A 17,614-nucleotide genomic window follows, 5' to 3' on the forward strand; every position below is an offset into this window, starting at 1 on the left:
GACCAGCGTGAGAGCTGTGTGAAGTATTCACCTGTGATGCCAGCTGATCCATTTTCCTTCCTGTTAATGACTTTGATTCACAGTGGCTAGATTATGAGAGTTCTTGTGTTGTTTGCACACAGATTTGTTCCACGTTGGAAACTCACCACTCCCTAGGTTTGTCTGCTGCTGAGTGCTCTTCAGCAAGCACTGGAATTAAAAAGGAGATTGGCTGCATGCTGCAGGTGTGCAGCTTGAGCAACGAATCTTGAATCTCAGCTATTTTGGCCGTGTTAGTTGAGGAAAAACAACCAACAAACAAGCTAAAAAACCAAGTAGACTCTTCCTCTCCCTACATTAGACTGAGCTTTGTGCAGTATTGCTGGCAGGAGATGAATGAAAGACTGAGCCAATTCCCCACAAATCAGAATTGGGTTTAAAGTAGTTATTTTTAATTAAGTTTTCTATTCTGAAATGATACTCATAAAACACTGAAGTGTATTTTATTTCAATCATGGGAACAGATCTTTTTAAATAAAATGCTGGAATCTTTCACAAGGGCTTGACCCTGGGAGGCAAACTACTTAGAAATAAATAGAATCATCAAATACTTGAATGCTGGTAACAAAATTCTCTGGACAAGCAATTAATTACCTGCCTGCCAGAGCAGTCCTGAGGCAGCTCATGAGCAATTTTGTTTGCCTCTTCTGTGGATTTTAGGTAGAGCATGAGAGACCAAAAAGTCCTTGATGGGGCTAAGCATTACTTAGCAACAACTAAAAACATCAGTGTGTTATCAGCGTTGTTCTCAGATTGAAGCCAGAACACAGCCCTGCACCAGCTACTAAGGAGAAAAATGACTGCTACACCTGAAGCCAGGACAAAAGCCTTAGCAGATTCTGGGTTCTAACATGTCTGTGATGGGTAAACCCAAACGGGATTACAGGTTACAGTGGTGTCAGCTGCCAACTAGGAGCACAATATCTCCAATGTCTACTGAATGCACTAAAACTGATTCTTGGTTAAGTTCTGTTATGCTTATGTGCTAAAGATGAAGTTTCTTCTTGCAAGCTGTGTGAGTGTTGAGTCTTCAATGCTGGCTCTGGGCTATTGGCCACCTCCCCAGCACATGGAATCCTGCCTTATGGAGTTCCTTGAAACACCATTAATCCCACTGGGCACAGGCAAAGTAATGAAACCAGGCCTTAAATTTAAGTAAAGACACCCAACGCTTCTATTAAAAGAGGTTTAATCCAGCGCAGTTTCTAAATATTAACCACGTACTAGTATCCAGCTGTAACATGCAGTACAAGTTTTTTAATTAAAAAAGAGAAATACAAAATAATTGACTATAAAAATTGAGCCCAGGTCCCCTGAGGTCACAGTACATGCCAGTAAAATATGACAAGAAAAGAACTATGGAATCATGCAGGAAGAGGTCCAAAGAACTTTCTCATAATAGCGAAGATGATTTGCTACAGTTAGAAGCAACCGTTTGTTTTTTGCTTCTGTTCCTTTAGTGGTCTAGAGATGAGATGTGGAGCTGCCCAATGGACAGCCCTTGTGTCTGACAGCACCTTCCCAGGCCCCACCTTGCTGTTGGGTACCGGATTCTGCCCCTCAGCAGCCAGCTGCTAACAGGGAATTGGAACCTGAGTGGTGATCTTGTTCTAAAGGAAATCTGCCTTTACTGGTTTATCCCCATTTCCCATTTACTCTGTCAGTACCATCTGTTCTCATTTTAATTTCTGCTTCTGAAGGCCACCTGTTCTGGTACTATATGAATTATTAAAAATGTACACAGGTTTCATTGAAATAGCCCCAACTGATGCTGTATGTAGGAAGCAACTGTACTTTTTCCAAGCAGTGTGTGGTTGACACCAAGTATGTCAAGATCGATTGTGCTACCACTGAGAGCACCTTCAGAAACTTCAAATGCAGAAGGCTTTTCCCCTGCAATACTACACCAGTGATGTAAATCATCATGTCTTTCTGGGGTGGGTGGGAAAAACCCAACAACCAAAACACACACACCAAAAAGGAGTCTGTGAAAATGAACTTCATTGCAGACATTCACCAGTTTGGAGGTTGTTGTTTTGGCCTTTCACAGTGGGGAGGATGCACTGCCCTCCTGGGGCCCAGGGATCCTGAGTAATAAAAAGCTGTCTGTTTTGCCCACCCAGCAGACCAAGTCCAGCAGTGCTCCTCCTGGGAGGATGGGCATTTGCAACACAGGGCATGAGGTCAGACAGTGGTTGAGATCCTGCACACAAATATTTACAGGCTTCAATAGGCAGCTGTTGGATGGTATTTGACAAACCTTCCTTACCTGCATGTGCAAACACATACAAGGGCTTCCACACAAGTGGTAGAGAGGAGGCTGGTAAGACGATGCCTCATCTGTTCTACCTTGTATCTGTGGTGACATTGCAGAGATGGGATGTGACCCCATCCAAGCAGCTTAGAAAAGTGATACTGAATGCTCGATGAAACAGCTATGCTGTGGCACAGATACACTCTGAAGTTTGTTCTTGCTGCAGACTTCCAGTTGTCACTTTTCTTGTTGCAGATAGGCAGTAAATACAAATGTGTTGAAACCAACCTGTCAGCTATAACCTATGCCTTCAATACTTGAGATGGTGGAATACTCAGAGTTCAGATAAAGAAATACTGTTAGTTAATCAATAAAAATACAAATAAAGTAGAGGCATTCCGAGCCTCTCTTCTTTGGCACAGCAAGAAGTATAAAAGCTATAAGTGTTACAGATTTGGAATTAATAAAGCATATTAAAAGCTCCACTTAACATGATTAAAATATTATGATCCTGTTTACTCAGTACATCGTAGTGCTGAGGAAGGATGGGCAATGGAGAATTGAGATGTGTTGTCTGGATACAGGCCTCTGGGAGAGGCTAAACTACCATAAAACGCGTAGTTCTGAAGGATTGTCTAATGGCATTGGGAATAGTCTCCTCTTCCACATCACTGCCCTGTTTGTGCTTTCATGGTTCTGTAAACAGTGAGGTGCAAAGAGAATACCAAGACTGAAATAAGGGAGATATTTCAATTGGCAGTGCATTCAGCAAAGAGGACAGTGCCTGATCTTCCTTTCACACTTGATTGCTGCTCAGTTCTTCAGTCCGAGTCAGAATTGGAGTCCTCATCTGAAATGTAAGACAAGAACCAATAGTGAAAATGAAAACCGGCCACCTCTACATCTGCTTTAGCTCTTGCTGGGAGAGTTACACTGCTCTTCAGCAGGCACATGCTTCACAGGATGTGGCATATTTAGGAAAAGGCTTGTAACATGACTGTTCTTTTTGATATGATGGAGCTTTAAATGGTGTCTCAAGGGACTTGAGAAATCCTGCTCAGAAGCACTTAGACCACTACAATGTATGTAACACTTCAGACAGAAGAAGCTGCAGAGGTATTAGTGTGCCCACCAAGAGGAAGTCTGCTGAAGACTTGCATCCTGTACTAGAACGTTGCTGGGGGTCACAGATACACACTGCCAGTTAAACCTATGTGAAAGCTTTAAGATGTTACAAAACCCCAATAGGCACAGAGGGGTACATCTTACAAGCCTGAGACTCTGCTTGCAAGGAAGCATGGGATTTCTGACCTCAGCAGATAAGAGCCCCAGAGTGAACACAAGTTTGGTGCTGGAGAAGCAGTGCTGCAAGGCAAAGCTTTTCTTGCACAGTCAAATCTTGAACACAATGCTGCATGACTGCATATTTGTAAGTTTATAAATTTGTCTCTCCATCTCCAGGGAAACCTGATCTAACGTTTAGCTTAAATCTCTACCTCATCATCTGATTTTCTTCTGAGGGTTGTGGGGATGAACAGTTTTTATTCTCTGTTCCCTATGATGTGTTCCTTTAATTCTTCATTTCTTTGTTTCTCTTCTTGACCTAAAGCTTGCAAAACATTTTACAGTTTACTAGAATACCTGGAAAATACTATTGGCATTACTTTAGACCTTCAACGATTCTGTACACATCTGGGGTGTTTGTTTCTGAGAGGTTCTGGGAAGTGAGATCTTTTGGTCTGTTTTTAGCTGTGGAGCAGTCCTTCTCATCTGTGTGGGTGCAATGAGTAGTATTGGGGCGTGATTTGAACTCCTGAGCACCGCAAAATAGCTGCCTGTGTCCTGGCTTGCCTTCAAATGAGTGTCAACTTCCAACAGCAGGTCCCTCTTTTTATCTTTGAGTGGATCTGTCTAACCTGAGGTAGACCATACCTCCCATATTAAAAAGAAATTTGGTAACAATCCTGTTTATTTTATGCCTTGTGGTCCTCAAATTTCAAGGTCATTTGCCCATAGATGGTTAAAGCTAGACCCTGAATAAGAGGTAATCATGATAAAGAGATGGTAAAAAAAAAGTTACACACAAAACTGTGGACTAATGGATGTTAAGTTATAAAAAATATTTTTCAAGTTATAAAAATTAAGTGAATTATTAAGTTATTAAAAAGGGTAGGTGTTTGAAGTAAGACACTTTGGGATGAAAAAGGTCTGTTCTGCACAATAATTTCTATAATGGTATTTGGGGCCTTTCAAAGTTAGATGGCGTAAAACTCTTGAGAAACTTTACATCCATGGCTTGCCAGTTCTTTTTGTATATCACTTAAATTCCAGATGTATTTTAAGACTAAGCAGCTTCATAATTCCATACAGTTGTGGCATACAAACCCAAGGTAGCCAAGAACAGAAACTGTTCTAAGTGAGTGCTCTTGCTCCTCTGTGAAGGGTGAAATGGAGAAGAAAATCTCAGGTTACGTGCTCATATAACCAAAACAGAGAATTTTACCTACCCTCTGACTTGTGCCCTTCAGGGGAATCAGAACTGCCTTGCTTGAGAAAAGTAACCAGGTCATTGAAGGTTATATAGAAATCAATGGCATACACTATCGTGGCTATAAATCCAAACACCTAAAATGGCAAAATAATACTCTTTAAAGACAGGTCATGTCCAGAACAAATGAAAATAAGCCAAACCAACACAACAAGTCTTAAAGAAGACTGAGGCTTAATTTTTTTGGCCTGTGGGCCTTGGAAGGGAAATGGGAAGGGAATGGAAGGGAAATGCCTTGTGACCCACTGGCATCAATTAAATTACAGCTAATTTGGGAGCCTGAGTAGCAATGTCTGCCATTGCTCTGTCAGATGTATCCTTAACTGTTCCCCAGGCTATATCCCTCCCTGGCTCTAGGCACATTCTGAGCATGAGCACCAGCACTGCTCTGTGCTTGGAGCTAACACAGATTGTAGCCTGCTCCTCCACCCTCCCAGGGCTTCTCTTTGCCACCAAGATATCACCTTTCCTCTGGAAATACTTTTCAGAGGTTTGCAAGGAGACATGTCTACTGCAGAGTGAACCAGACTGAAATGATTCCGCATTAACCCATTTAGTGTCAAAGAAGTGTCAGTGTGGCAAGAATAGGCTGGCTTTCACTCTGAGAAGCTAGGGTAAATGCTGGGTGTGTTGCACCATGTCTAAATGGGGTGACAAAGACTGAAACAAGGTCTTTGTTTTGAAATCGTGTATTACTTGGGATGGTTTGTTAAGGGCTGATGGGAAACACTGCTGGGTATTGTTCTTCCCTATCTTCTAAAGTTATTATGCAAATTTCATTAATGTTGCATACATTATTGATGCTTAGAGTCAAGTTGCAGGTGGAGAGGCTGTATCTTATTTCTGAACACAAAATGTTGTTGATGAAGGCTCTCTCGGTGGCAGCCCATATACTGGAGAGTAAAATGACACTGCTGTTGTTCCAACTCATCCAAGTAAAATGAAGCACTAGAGGCAGGAGGTTGAGACTACTTAATTTAGGCTGTCCTTAGTAGCCACACGTTTGACATTTTTTCATTAGTATTATTATTTCCTCCATTCAAGGAACTTGATGTTCTTTGCAGCAACAGAAAAGTCTTCCCTGTACAGGTGGTGAAATTAAAAAGCAGAATAGGCGTCTTCCGTAGTAGTACAGTTAATGCTAAGCAGCACTGTCAGGATGAAAAAGCTATTCACTAATCCAAAACCTGGTTTTCTAACTAATTGACTATTTCTTCCTTGCTTTAGGCAAATCTAAATCTCAGTTAGTTAATGGAAGAAATGTATGATACTTGCAATGGGGTCAAAATGGAATTGTTTCTGAAGTATGTCCATACTCATTTCTCCAAAATACTCAAGTGGAAAGCTCGTATCTACTTACTCCTGCTGCTTTAGACGCTCCATCGTTATATTTTGAGACAGCAGCAATTGAAATGGCAAAGTAAATAATGGCAGCAGTGACACACCGCAAGAAATCCTGTAAAACAGGCAATATTGCATTCTCAGGTTAGTCATGAATTCCAATACAGAAGATCCTGTGAAAAAGATTTCAGAAATGGCCACTAAAACCCTCTGTGGCTGCATCAGTGGACTGGCCTGATGCTGCAGCGTGACTGCAGACTGCTGTTTTGTAGCGGATGAATTGCTCATCTGGGAAATATTTTTAAATGAGAGATGACCAGAATCTTGGCATAAGCTTCTGCTATTACAGATGTGGGTATAAATCCTACTTTTACCAGGCTTATGACAGGCAGACCTTTCTTCAGGCTGAGAAGGGCTGGCTTTCTGTGAGGCTAAACCTGGAGCACAGCATTGTCTGCTCTCACGGAAGAATCATTTGAAATACCTAAAGAAATCTCATCTTTACGCAGAACTCCTGCAGTACAGGAGGCTCTGGAGGAGCTACCAGTTCCTATGGTGAACTGGGGTGTGCCTGTTTCTGTACAGATGTAAGCCTGTCTGTAGGAACTGTAGTAGTTAGGAGCGAAATACTTTTAATGTTTAAAACTATGATTTATACTTAGTATGTACACTTGTAACTTCACAGGTTAGCCTAAGTGAATGTACCTGTTGCTGTCACAGAAACATGCGCTTCTGTGGTTGAGACTGCAGCTCGGCAGGGCAGGGGCCATGCTCTGTAACACAAGCAGTGGTGTGCTGGGGAAACAGTGTCTCTGAACTGTGTATTAAATAAGGAGCTGTGATTCCCAGGGAACATGTAAATCATGTGAGCTGGAATACTGGTATCCTGACCTCTGCTCACAATTAGATCTTCTGCCTTTTCAGAAGGCAGATGGATAAGTAAGATACTGTCTCAGAACACAAATCTTACAAGAAACTCGACTCCTCTGAAGTCAGGACAAGGTCAGTTATCTACATTCAGCAGCTGGAGTATATTATGGTAATGGACATAATAAACATGCAAGAGCTTTTTTTTGGTCTTAGTTGTGGAATCAGAGGCGTGTAAAAAACAGGAAAATGATGGGACAGAGATTACCAGCTGGAAACCACGCAGTCACAATCAAAGTCACTGCTATTTTTTATCCACCAGTGGCCTTGCTAATGTGATTTTTATACGTTGAGAGCTCTAATTCAAATCTCTCTTATGATGAACTATTGCTAGCCTGTACCAAAGAGAATCCAGATCGACTGAATTACCATTCTTTTTTGAAGTATTCGTACTGGTAGGCAAACACTCTCTTCAGAACATAGATTTGAAGCAACAGAGACATCCAGCGGCCAGCGTGCAGGAACCACCTGCAACTACAAACCTGGAAACTGCCCAAGGAATAGCCAGCCAATGCTTTCTTTGTGTGAATGTGCATCTGCTGCCAAGAGTGGCAGGGCTTCCCCTTAATGAAACAGCTGTCAGCTGGTTTGCACGTGAGTGTGACTGCATCTCAACAGCACTTACCTGAGAATTTAAAAACACTAGTAAAGTATATGCATTGCTATATAGCCGCCCTGGCTATAGCACCCATTTTTAAGGGTGGCTATATTAGGGAGCCCTGAGGAGTGGTTAGCCTTAGGTTAGCCTTAGCCTGCTTCTGAAAATCCAGCCCTAAACCATTTGGCTGGAATGGGGCATAAATTCCATGCTTTAATACAACTATGCTTTGTGTCACCACCAACAAAGCTATAGTATGTAATACAGCATAGTTTAAAGAGTGCTCTGGGTCCTTCTTAATAGGAGGCAATACCGACAAGTTTCTAATAGGAAGGAGAAGTTGTTAACAGTCAGCCTAAATTCCCACATAGTCCCTTCTACTCATGTTACACTGTACAGTGAAATCCTTGAAACTGCACATTTCACTTACCATCAAAGGCCAGTAGAGTCCTTTAAACTTCTCATTAAGTTTGGAAGCGTAGGCAAAAAAAAGAAACAATGCCAGCAAAAACTCAAGGAGCGGTGCCATCATGAAAGAGGTAGCTTGAGATGCAATATAGCAGATAAAGATGATGAATGACAGCACCTAGAGCAAAGAGAAAACTAGTTATTCTCTTGGAACAGCAGAGCCTCAGGCAGTTGAGCAGCTTTGAAGCAGTGTTCTGTCAGTGCTACTGGTGATGGCATTATCTTGCTTCTTTTTTTTCTTTTCCCCTTAGGCCAAATGAGTTTTCTTGTTTAGCATGGTATAAATCTAAGGTAATGGCATTTATTTTAATGTGTACGGAGCTGACTTTCCGGAGCACATGGTGGATTTGCACCTCTCGTAGTCAGTAATTTGCTCTGGATTGTGAACACTGCTGACAGTATAATTCTGAAAATAGAATGGGGCATTGCCAAGCAAAGACAGCTTTAAGCTTTCAGCTGTGACTGTTCTCATTTGAAACCCAAATCACTGCTCAGATAGTCCAAAGTAACTCAGCACTGATAATCTTCTTAGAGCTAAAAGGAAAAAGTCTGCTGTTGATGGATAGAAAAGAGCTGAGAAGTAATTATTCTGTGATTTCTGGAAGTCTTAGGGTCTAGTTTTCCAGTGTACACAGCTGTTTTAGAGACTAATTGGATAGGTAACTCCCATACATTTGTTTTATCTCCACAATAATTTATAATTACAAAGTAATAAGAAATAGCATTTGTCTTCCCATTCAATTAACAGACCTTCAGAATACAGTTTATGGCTTAAACCAGAGAATTTCACAATGGACAAATGGTTAAAGAAAATGCATTTTCACCTAAACCACAGCACTGAAGTGCTTCTGGACTTTCAGCTGCTGTGTTTGTGGAAGTGGGAGGTGAGAAAACCATGGAGAGACTTAACGAAATTTTCAAATGATACACTGTGAGCTGGTCACCTCTGGGCAGAGGCTCCAGCCCTGCTGCTCTACTGCCCTGCATGGGAACTGGTTCCTGTTTTCTTCAAATTAGCTCAAAATAATAGTACTAATAAAATGCAGCTAGCATGCTGAATAAGACACCTCCCACAAGTGTATTATGTGCTAGTTTACACTTGAGCTGCTCTGTTCAGCATTTCTTCTTGGAGACAAATCTCTGCCTAAGCAATGCTCAGAGATGCTTTTGGTCAACGTAGGTGCTGTCTGAGTGTTAGATTAGAAGGAATTTCTGAACTTTTAAATGCTAAACTGTGACACTGACATTCTCACTCATATTGAAAATAAGATGTGTTAATTTTCCCCCAGATGACACACACAAAGGCATATGTGGCTTCCTGAAAAGCATAAATGTTGGCACTGTGATGATCAATGCATTTGCCCCATTCAGGTCTATGGATTTATTTGTTGCTACCACATGTTCCTGGGAACCAACTGTACCTCAACCCCCCCCCCCCCCCCAAATCATTATCATATGTAAATGAAAAAGCTCTTAGAATTAATTAATAAATATTCTTGTGAGCAGTCAGCCAACCTTTAAATAGATATATCAATAGAGCCCATTTAGGTTTAGGGCCAACTATAGTTCAAGCCTGTTGAAATAATTTCTTAATTTAAAAGCCTTTATTCTAAGCCTGCGTTTTGGGGAAAGCTGTCAGTTCTTTACCAGGATGATAATAGCTGAGTATATTGTTTAGATCCATTAGGACTGGGTGGTGAAGTTTGAGAGGATGTGACATTTTTAGTAAGATCCTATATTTATCTTACTGTCTACGCATTGTTCTTGTTTCGCTGGGTTGTATGAACTGATCTGGTGTAATACACAGAGTTCATTTTTACATCTAGGCCATTATCCTGTTTTGTTATTTATTTTATTATTATTTGCTTATTGCTTCCATAGCCTCTTTTCAGCTTTTTCCAGGGTTTTCATATAGTGTTCACTGTTAGCTTATCCTTAATGTGGTATTGTATTTCTGAAAATGAAAAGTAGTGAGTTCTGTTTGAAAAGAAGTGGATATAACAGAACTTGCAAAACTACTAAGGGGAAAGAGAGGACTTCCTCCTTCCTACCACACCCCCTATTCCCTTCCACCCCCAAGGAATTAAGTCAGAAAAACTGGACTTTAACTTTGGCAATCTGCTTCACTTGCATTTGTGGAACATAATTTAGACATGGTTTCATGTTTTCTTCATTTATAAAGAAATCATCACATACTTAGGACATTTTTTTTCTTTCATTCTGATATTTAAAAGGAAATCTCTTCCTTTTTCTGGCTAAAGGCAAGTGTGATAGCTGAGATGTATAGACAGAGAAGTATGCAGGGACAAAGAGCAGAAGGGAGGAAGAGGCCTTCAGGATAGATCCCACCTACCAACCCCCTTTCAGTAGCTGAGCATTAGACCTGAACTGAACTTGTTAGGTCACTTATGAAAGGATTAAATGCAGTGTTAAATAATACATCATACTACAGCAGCAAGGGGAGGCAGAGAGGCAAATTTCAGATATGCAAGTTGATGACGCAAAGGGAGATCACTTTGATCTCGATTCTGTTCGATGCAGTAACTCCTGTGCTCTGCCTGCCTTTATAGAGAGAAAAAGTCTTCCTGTCAAAAGCCTTAACTGTTAGGTGAAACTAAGAGCCTTTGTATTCTTTTAAGATCAGCTTTACAGGAGTTTGTGCAACTTAAGGTTTCTGCTGTCTTCCCCTCACCCTGATGGCCCTGGGCTGGTCTATGTGGTTTGAAATGCAGTGCAGTGCCCAAGACCCTGCTGTTAATGGGGCTCAGGATGAAGTAGAAACTTGTTTTGTGACAAGAGCACACTGAGGGGCTCCTGCTCTGGTGTGCTGCTGGGATCCCTGCTTCGGTGCAAGGTAAGGTGCTGAAGAGACAAAAGCAACAGTCTGAGTATTTCAGCTTTCTAATTTGGCTTGATCCAGAGAACCTGGCATCTGGGGAAATAATGGTTGTCCATTTAAAAATCTAGTTAACAAGACAGTTACTTGCTTGAACAAATCCTCAGTTACTGGTAGTATTGCATCAGTCTCCTGCTGCCTGCTCCTCAGCCCTGATGAACAGTACCAATACTCTTGCCATCACCACCACCATGAGTAGGGGGCTCGAGTTCCAGCCCATTGCAGCTCCCTGCTCCTCACTCTGCTTATCAGCACCCCATTGTTGTGCTGGTGAAGTGCACATTAAAGCCACATTAAAAATACCCAATACCCATGATTTGCAGGAATTCCCTTGATTTCAATGGATTCCTAATGATAACAGTAAAAGGGAAAGAATCTGACACGAAGTGTGATTACTGCTCTCATTTTGGAGGCATTCAGAGACTGAAAAGGCCCAAGGAAAATTTTGTGAAATACCACCTATAAAATAATGGACCAGATTTTGAGAATGAAGGTTAAGGGATAGTATTTTAGATGCTACAGCCTTCATTGAGGCAAGGCTGCAAGGGCAGGCAGGCATTAGAAAGAGCAAGAGAAACAAAAGGAAGGAGGGGCCTGATGGCTCTGTAGGGCTTGTTCTTTGTTTTCTTTGGTCTCCCTGGTGGCATTGTCACAGCCCTCATGTAGATTTTGATTCAGATCTACTAGGTAACTTGGGGACAGCCCTGTGTAATAGGAGAGCCCCAGAGCTGCTGGCTTTCGATAATGTTTCTTGTTTTTTCCTTTAGAGATCATTTCCTCTTCTGATAAGCGGAGTGCATGGACTCCCTGAGCAATAGTGGGTATTACCTATTACTGCCTTTTCTGAATTATGGAAGTGAGTAGGTATCTTGTCTGACCATTGAATTGCAGTGGCATTAACTGCAGCACCTGATGTCACCTAAAAATCTGGTAATTTAAAAAACACACCTCTTCCCCCACCATACACTGATCTGTCCGGCTGTACCTAGAACTCATGAAGACCTATTTGCTTTTCCAGACTTCAAGTCTTTGAGACAAACATCTGGCAAACCAAAAACTCCTCAAAACTGACAAACTCTAATGCAAAGTTCAGAACATAGCCCGACCCTTCTAAAGACCGTCAGATGATCAAAGCATATCAAACTTGTTCTGCACCTTTTTACTGCAGTTACATGTTTAAAAATGATTTCAGAGAAGACCAAGCAATGGGATCTTCTAATTTTTCAACAGCTCTGTATCTATGCTAAAAAAGAAAACAAGCCAAAACCAAAACCCAACAGCTAGAGAGGAAGTTCAGCTCAATGCATTTGCAAGTTAATTCCTAGTACTTTCAGATTCAGAAAGCACTGCTGCTTCTGGAAGAAAAAAAATGTTGTGTTTTATCAGTTTTGTCCATTTTCATATACAAAGGGAAGGTCTTTGTCCGTCGGGATTACATCCTCAGCATTGATAGCAGCTACTGAAAGTTTATCGTGATTGCCAGCTCCACTGGAATAATATGCGGATGCAGAAAGCTGTAGCTCAGTGAAACACAGAACAGGATCTTTTCTTAGTCTGAAAGTGGTAAGATTATAAAAAAAACTGGCAAAAAAAGAAACCTGATTTGTTCACTGAACACCTTTTTTTTGGTGTGTGTGGGGATAGGACTGTACATAAAAGAGAAAGAACTATTAAATATTACTTTTTTAAAGGAACTTCTCCGGTATTGTGTTTCAAAATAAATTTTCTTCCGCATAATTCTCACTCAATATTGTTGCTGGGCTTCTTCAGCTGGCCAGGCATTATGGAGTTATACTGCATCATATAACTAGCTTCCACTGGAAGGTACAAAAAATAATGAGTTACAATGGTTAGAGAGCACTGGGCTCCTTAAGGGTGGGAGGACTGCTGAAGTGCTGAGGTCAGGGCAGATCAAGAAGGCGTTAGCTCCATGCAGGGAGAACAGACCCACTGCAGCCCACTGGGGACAACAGATGGTGGGAAGCAGCTGACATCATTGCACACTACTACACACGCCCCAGTGCCCTTTGCTTGCTGTCCACACCATCAAATGCACCAAATGCGGTTCATGTGCCCTCCTTGGAAAAGAACAGGTTTGTTTAACAGTTTTAAAAGTGGCTTGTGGCAATCTCTTCTGGGCAAGAGTACATTTGTTATTGCTTATTGACAGAGAGTGAAGGTAGGTCACAGAAAGGTCTGGGTTGGAAGGGACCTTAAAGCTCATCCAGTTCCAACCCCCTGCCTTGGGCAGGGATATCTTCCATTAGATCAAGTTGCTTCAAGCCCCATCCAACCTGGCCTTGAACACTGCCAGGGATGGTGCAGCCACAGCTCCTCTGGGCACCCTGTGCCAGCACCTCAGCACCCTCACAGGGAAGAATTTCTTTCTAATGTCTAAGCTAAATCTTCTGTTAGCTTCAAGACATTGCCCCTGTCCTATCCCTACATGCCCCTCTCCACATTTCTTGTTGTCCCCTTTAGGCACTGAAAGCTGCTCTAAGGCTGAACAAGCCCAACACTCTCAGCCTGTCTCCATAGAAGAGGTGCTCACTCAGTGGTCTCTGCTATTTTACTTCTTCATTGTACTTGTCACGGAGGTGAAGTTCTTGGTTCCCCCAGAGTTGGCTGCAAGAGTTGCCTTCTGGCTACAAATGCAGTCAAAGGCACAGGGATTATCTCCAAAAGAGGGCTTACACAGAGCAGCTGGAAGTTTCAGTTATGAAGGTCAGTTCAGAGGAGACTGAAAAGGCAGAAGAGAGACAGGAAAAGAGAAGAAAACCAGGCACAACGATTTCTACATTCTTTGTGTGACCACAAAGGTGACACAACCTTATACAGGACAGCCTCATATAGTCATACTACATTTCTATTAGAAAACTACATAGTGCCACTGTGTATGGGCTTCAGGGTACTAAGGAGATGACAATTACAGTAGTCACGAGGACAAGCACAAAAGCTTGACAGAGACAGCCAGGATGAGCAGCAGGACCCATAAATGTGAATGTTGCCTGGACAAGCTCTGGTGGCAGGTATGAGAGTGTCTGTTAAATGGTTTCAACAGGGGATAGAGGGAACTGAAAAGTGCATCTCTTAAGGACGGAAAAGAGCATGGGTGAGAAGCTGACCTTCAAGACATCAACTTCAGTACTCAGAAAAAGTAAGTAGGTTAAGAGGAGTGTTAAAATATACAGAAGAAATAATGGTATGGGGAGGGGACAGAAAGGGGAAAAAAACCAACCTGGGAGATTAAAAATGGTGATTAGAAAATGAAGGTGCAAGACAGTGAGAATAAATAGGCTCAGGAGAGACAGCAAAGCTTATACATGCATTTGATGTTACTGCTTTGTGGCTGTGCAGCTATCCCAGGTGGAATAAAAAATTAATGAGGCAGGAAGATGAGAAGGAAAAGGAACAGAGGGACGGGGGGAACTTCCTTCTCTGAATAAAATTTGAGATTCTAATTAAGCTTCTTCCTGTAATCAGCTTCATCACCAGCCTAACTTGTTCTAGAGGAAGCACCAGAATGCCCAGAGCTGATAGACCCTGGAGCAGTCTGAAGGCTGATATGAAACTTGAACCTGAACACTTAAGATCCATACTCACTTCATGTGAAAATATGTGAAAATGTATGAAAATGTTACTTTTGACAGCAAGTGGCTGTAAGTTTCCTTCATCTGAGCAAAGTAATCCTGGCTGCTGGAGGAATCTGCTAAAGCTGACTTCTATTCCCTTTCTGCCATACCCAGAAAAGCAGAAACCATCTACCCCAGTCAAGACAAGTCTGCAAGTTGCTGCTTTGCTTCAGTGGTAATGTATTTTTCAGTATGTGGTGTTTTGTATTTTACATATTGAAAAAGCTGACTTGGCATTTCCTGCAGTGGAACAGAAAGCCTCTGATCTACCTGCAGACACCCCAGTATTTGCATGACTTTAAACACAGAGAAATAAAGCACATCGCTTGGGACTTGCCAAGCTGCCGAGTAATAATAATGTGAGAGAGGTATTTGGTAACAATGATGAGAACCCCATTTTCTTTCTAAACAAAGGACACTATTCAAAATCTGTATTCCACAAATTATTATTTACGTATGTTTATGCAGAATACAACCCTGTCCCACATCAGTGCTGTGTCAAAGATGGAAAAATCACACATTTGAGAAGAGGAATACAAAACTAAAGATGAAACACACATATAAACTGTGATAGATTTAACTTGGACTCATCTTCAATTATCTGGCACTGCATTTCTCTAATTGTACACAGACTGGATTTGTTCTGGGGCCTCTGTTGCCTTCAAGGCTTTCTTCTAGTAAAGCTGAGACAACAGGACAGTAACTACCACTGCCTCCCCTCTGTCAGGAAATGACACCCTTGGCACGTGGGCTGGCCCACAAAGAGCGACAGAAAGCTTTGCAGCAGCCTCTGCAGATGGGATTTTAGTGCTGCATCCAGCCAGCCAAACCCTCGGGAAGCCCCAAGTGGTCTCACACAGGATAAGCCTCTCTTTTGTCAAGACAGAGCAGTTTTTATTACTCCAAGGAGGCATAATCAGTACTTCTCTATGACAACAAAAGGGTGAGTCTGATCCCATGATCAAAACTGTATTCCTCAAATATGTCATCATTTGGAGACTTTAAAAGCCAGCCTGTCTGAAAGTCATCATCTACTGGCTGTAGGCTTCTATAGTAAATTCCAGTATATATTATAGAACATAACAAAAATGAATGCCAAAGGAGGGAAGTTAGTTGGTTTGGTATCTTCTAAACGTGTTTTTGCAAACTGCAAATGCTGTATGAGTGATGGGGATACATGGGGTTTTACAGCACTCCTGCTGGGGCTGATGCAGCATGTGGCATCTGCTCCCCAGCCCAAGGTCTGTGCTCCCCACTGCAGAAGTCATCCTCATCTCCTGGATGAATGGGCCTTCCTCTCAAATCCAGTTGTGTAAGTCCTGTCTGTTCCCAACAGCTTCACAAACTCACAGGGCTGGTCAGGGAGTCTAATGGCACTGTCCCCTTCTGCCCATACCTCCCCCTTCTCCTGCCTGAATTTCCCTGTTTCCTTCTCCAAGCTAGCACAGCAGATAGCCAGAGACACCTTACATGTCTAAACAGTGCTCCATGTTTAGTTCAGCTCCATGATTGCTAGTTTGAGCTGTCCCAGTATTTGACTACTTGCTGTCAAAAAATTACACAGAAGTTAGTGTTTAAATCTGTTATTTCTGGTGTAAATGATGTTGAAGGTATAATTTCAAACAACTAAATCCCTCTTAAATTTAACTTTTTATCTGAAATACCCAGTGCCCATGGGGGTACATTTTCTTAAAAACCACCAGTACCTTAAAGAGGGCTGCAAGAAATTTGGAGAGGGACTTCTTATAGAGGCATGTAGTGTCTGTCAGAAGGAAGACAGATTAGACATTAGGAAGAAACCTTCCCTGTGAGGGTGCTGAGGCGCTGGCACAGGGTGCCCAGAGAAGCTGTGGCTGCCCCATCCCTGGCAGTGCTCAAGGTGAGGTTGGACACAGGGGTTTGGAGCAACCTGGGCTAGTGGAAGGTGTCCCTACCCATGGCAAGGGGTTGTAGCTGCATGAGCACTAAGGTCCCTTCCAACCCAAACCAGCCTGTGATTCTCTTTCCCAACCAGGCAGGTAATCTTTCATCCATCAGGCTTTAAGCCTTTAAAGTAAAATACCAGAAAGTGTTACACTAGAAATCACCAGCCCTGATCTCAGTACTTGGCCCTAGAGCAACAAATGTGGTGTAGCTCTGAGGCAGCAATGTTTCCCATTATTGCTCCCGCTGATTGTTTGGTCTTTTCACAGTAAATGAACTGTCCCCACAGCATGTCCCTCTCTGAGGTCAGGGCAAACGCAGCTTTCGGTGCACTCAGGACCAAAGTTGGTAGGTAATTATGCCCTATGTAATGCCACACACCATCAGGTGGTAAGAACCTTCCTGACGTACTTGACATACTCATACCAAGCCTCCCCCACGGCACCAGAACTGGTCAGCTGTGGTCACTGTATCCACACTGCGGGTAGGTTAAAACGAAATCAAAGCCGTTTTCACATGAAGAGCGCTCCTGCTAACGAGGAACCCGCGGGCGGCACCGGGATCTCAAACGTGCCCGGTCAGGAACACGCCGCTGCTCTCCCCGTGCCGGAGCTGGTGCTCGGGGCTGCCGTCCGCCGCGCCTGCCTCCGCCACCGCGCTAACGGCCGCGTGCGCGCCCGGAGCCCCCTCCGCGGCTGGGGGCTGCAATCCGGCCCCGGCGGCCCCCCCCTTGCCCCGCTCCCGTCCTTACCGACTCGGCGAGCAGGAGCCGCCCCTTGCGGGAGCGCAGCAGCTCCGCCGGCAGCAGCACCGGGCGCGGCCCGGGCGGCGGCTCTGCGGCCCCCGGCTCCTCCATGGCGGCGAGCGGCGGCCGCGGGGCGCGGGCGGCTGCGGGTGTTGTATGAAGGAGGGAAGCGGAAATCGTGACCCTGCGGAAACGTGAAAAAAAGTTTCAGCATCCCCAAATCTGGGGGGCGGTGGCCGAGCC

The 17,614-nt window shown here is 43.1% G+C and overlaps 1 protein-coding gene across 1 annotated transcript; it reads right to left on the bottom strand.

The window, feature by feature from the left end:
- Nucleotides 1-1,211: 1,211 nt before the first annotated feature.
- On the bottom strand, nt 1,212-17,531 carry CMTM3 (CKLF like MARVEL transmembrane domain containing 3). Its single transcript, XM_034072792.1, has 5 exons — nt 17,378-17,531; nt 8,138-8,293; nt 6,202-6,297; nt 4,801-4,918; nt 1,212-3,143 (listed from the first exon to the last, which is right to left on the bottom strand). Exons 1-5 carry the CDS (start codon nt 17,480-17,482, stop codon nt 3,115-3,117), a joined length of 504 nt encoding a protein of 167 aa, XP_033928683.1. The 5' UTR covers nt 17,483-17,531; the 3' UTR covers nt 1,212-3,114.
- Nucleotides 17,532-17,614: the final 83 nt, after the last annotated feature.

The sequence above is a fragment of the Melopsittacus undulatus genome, chromosome Z, assembly GCF_012275295.1.
Source record: "Melopsittacus undulatus isolate bMelUnd1 chromosome Z, bMelUnd1.mat.Z, whole genome shotgun sequence".
Lineage (NCBI taxonomy): Eukaryota > Metazoa > Chordata > Aves > Psittaciformes > Psittaculidae > Melopsittacus > Melopsittacus undulatus.

Excerpts from the sequence above, each read along its gene's own strand:
- CMTM3 (XM_034072792.1), bottom strand. The coding sequence starts at position 17,482 with ATGGAGGAGCCGGGGGCCGCAGAGCCGCCGCCCGGGCCGCGCCCGGTG. Across the intron at positions 6,298-8,137 it reads GACTCTACTGGCCTTTGATG|GATTTCTTGCGGTGTGTCAC; the intron begins GTAAGTGAAATG and ends CCTGTTTTACAG. Across the intron at positions 4,919-6,201 it reads GAGCGTCTAAAGCAGCAGGA|GTGTTTGGATTTATAGCCAC; the intron begins GTAAGTAGATAC and ends TTGCCATTTTAG.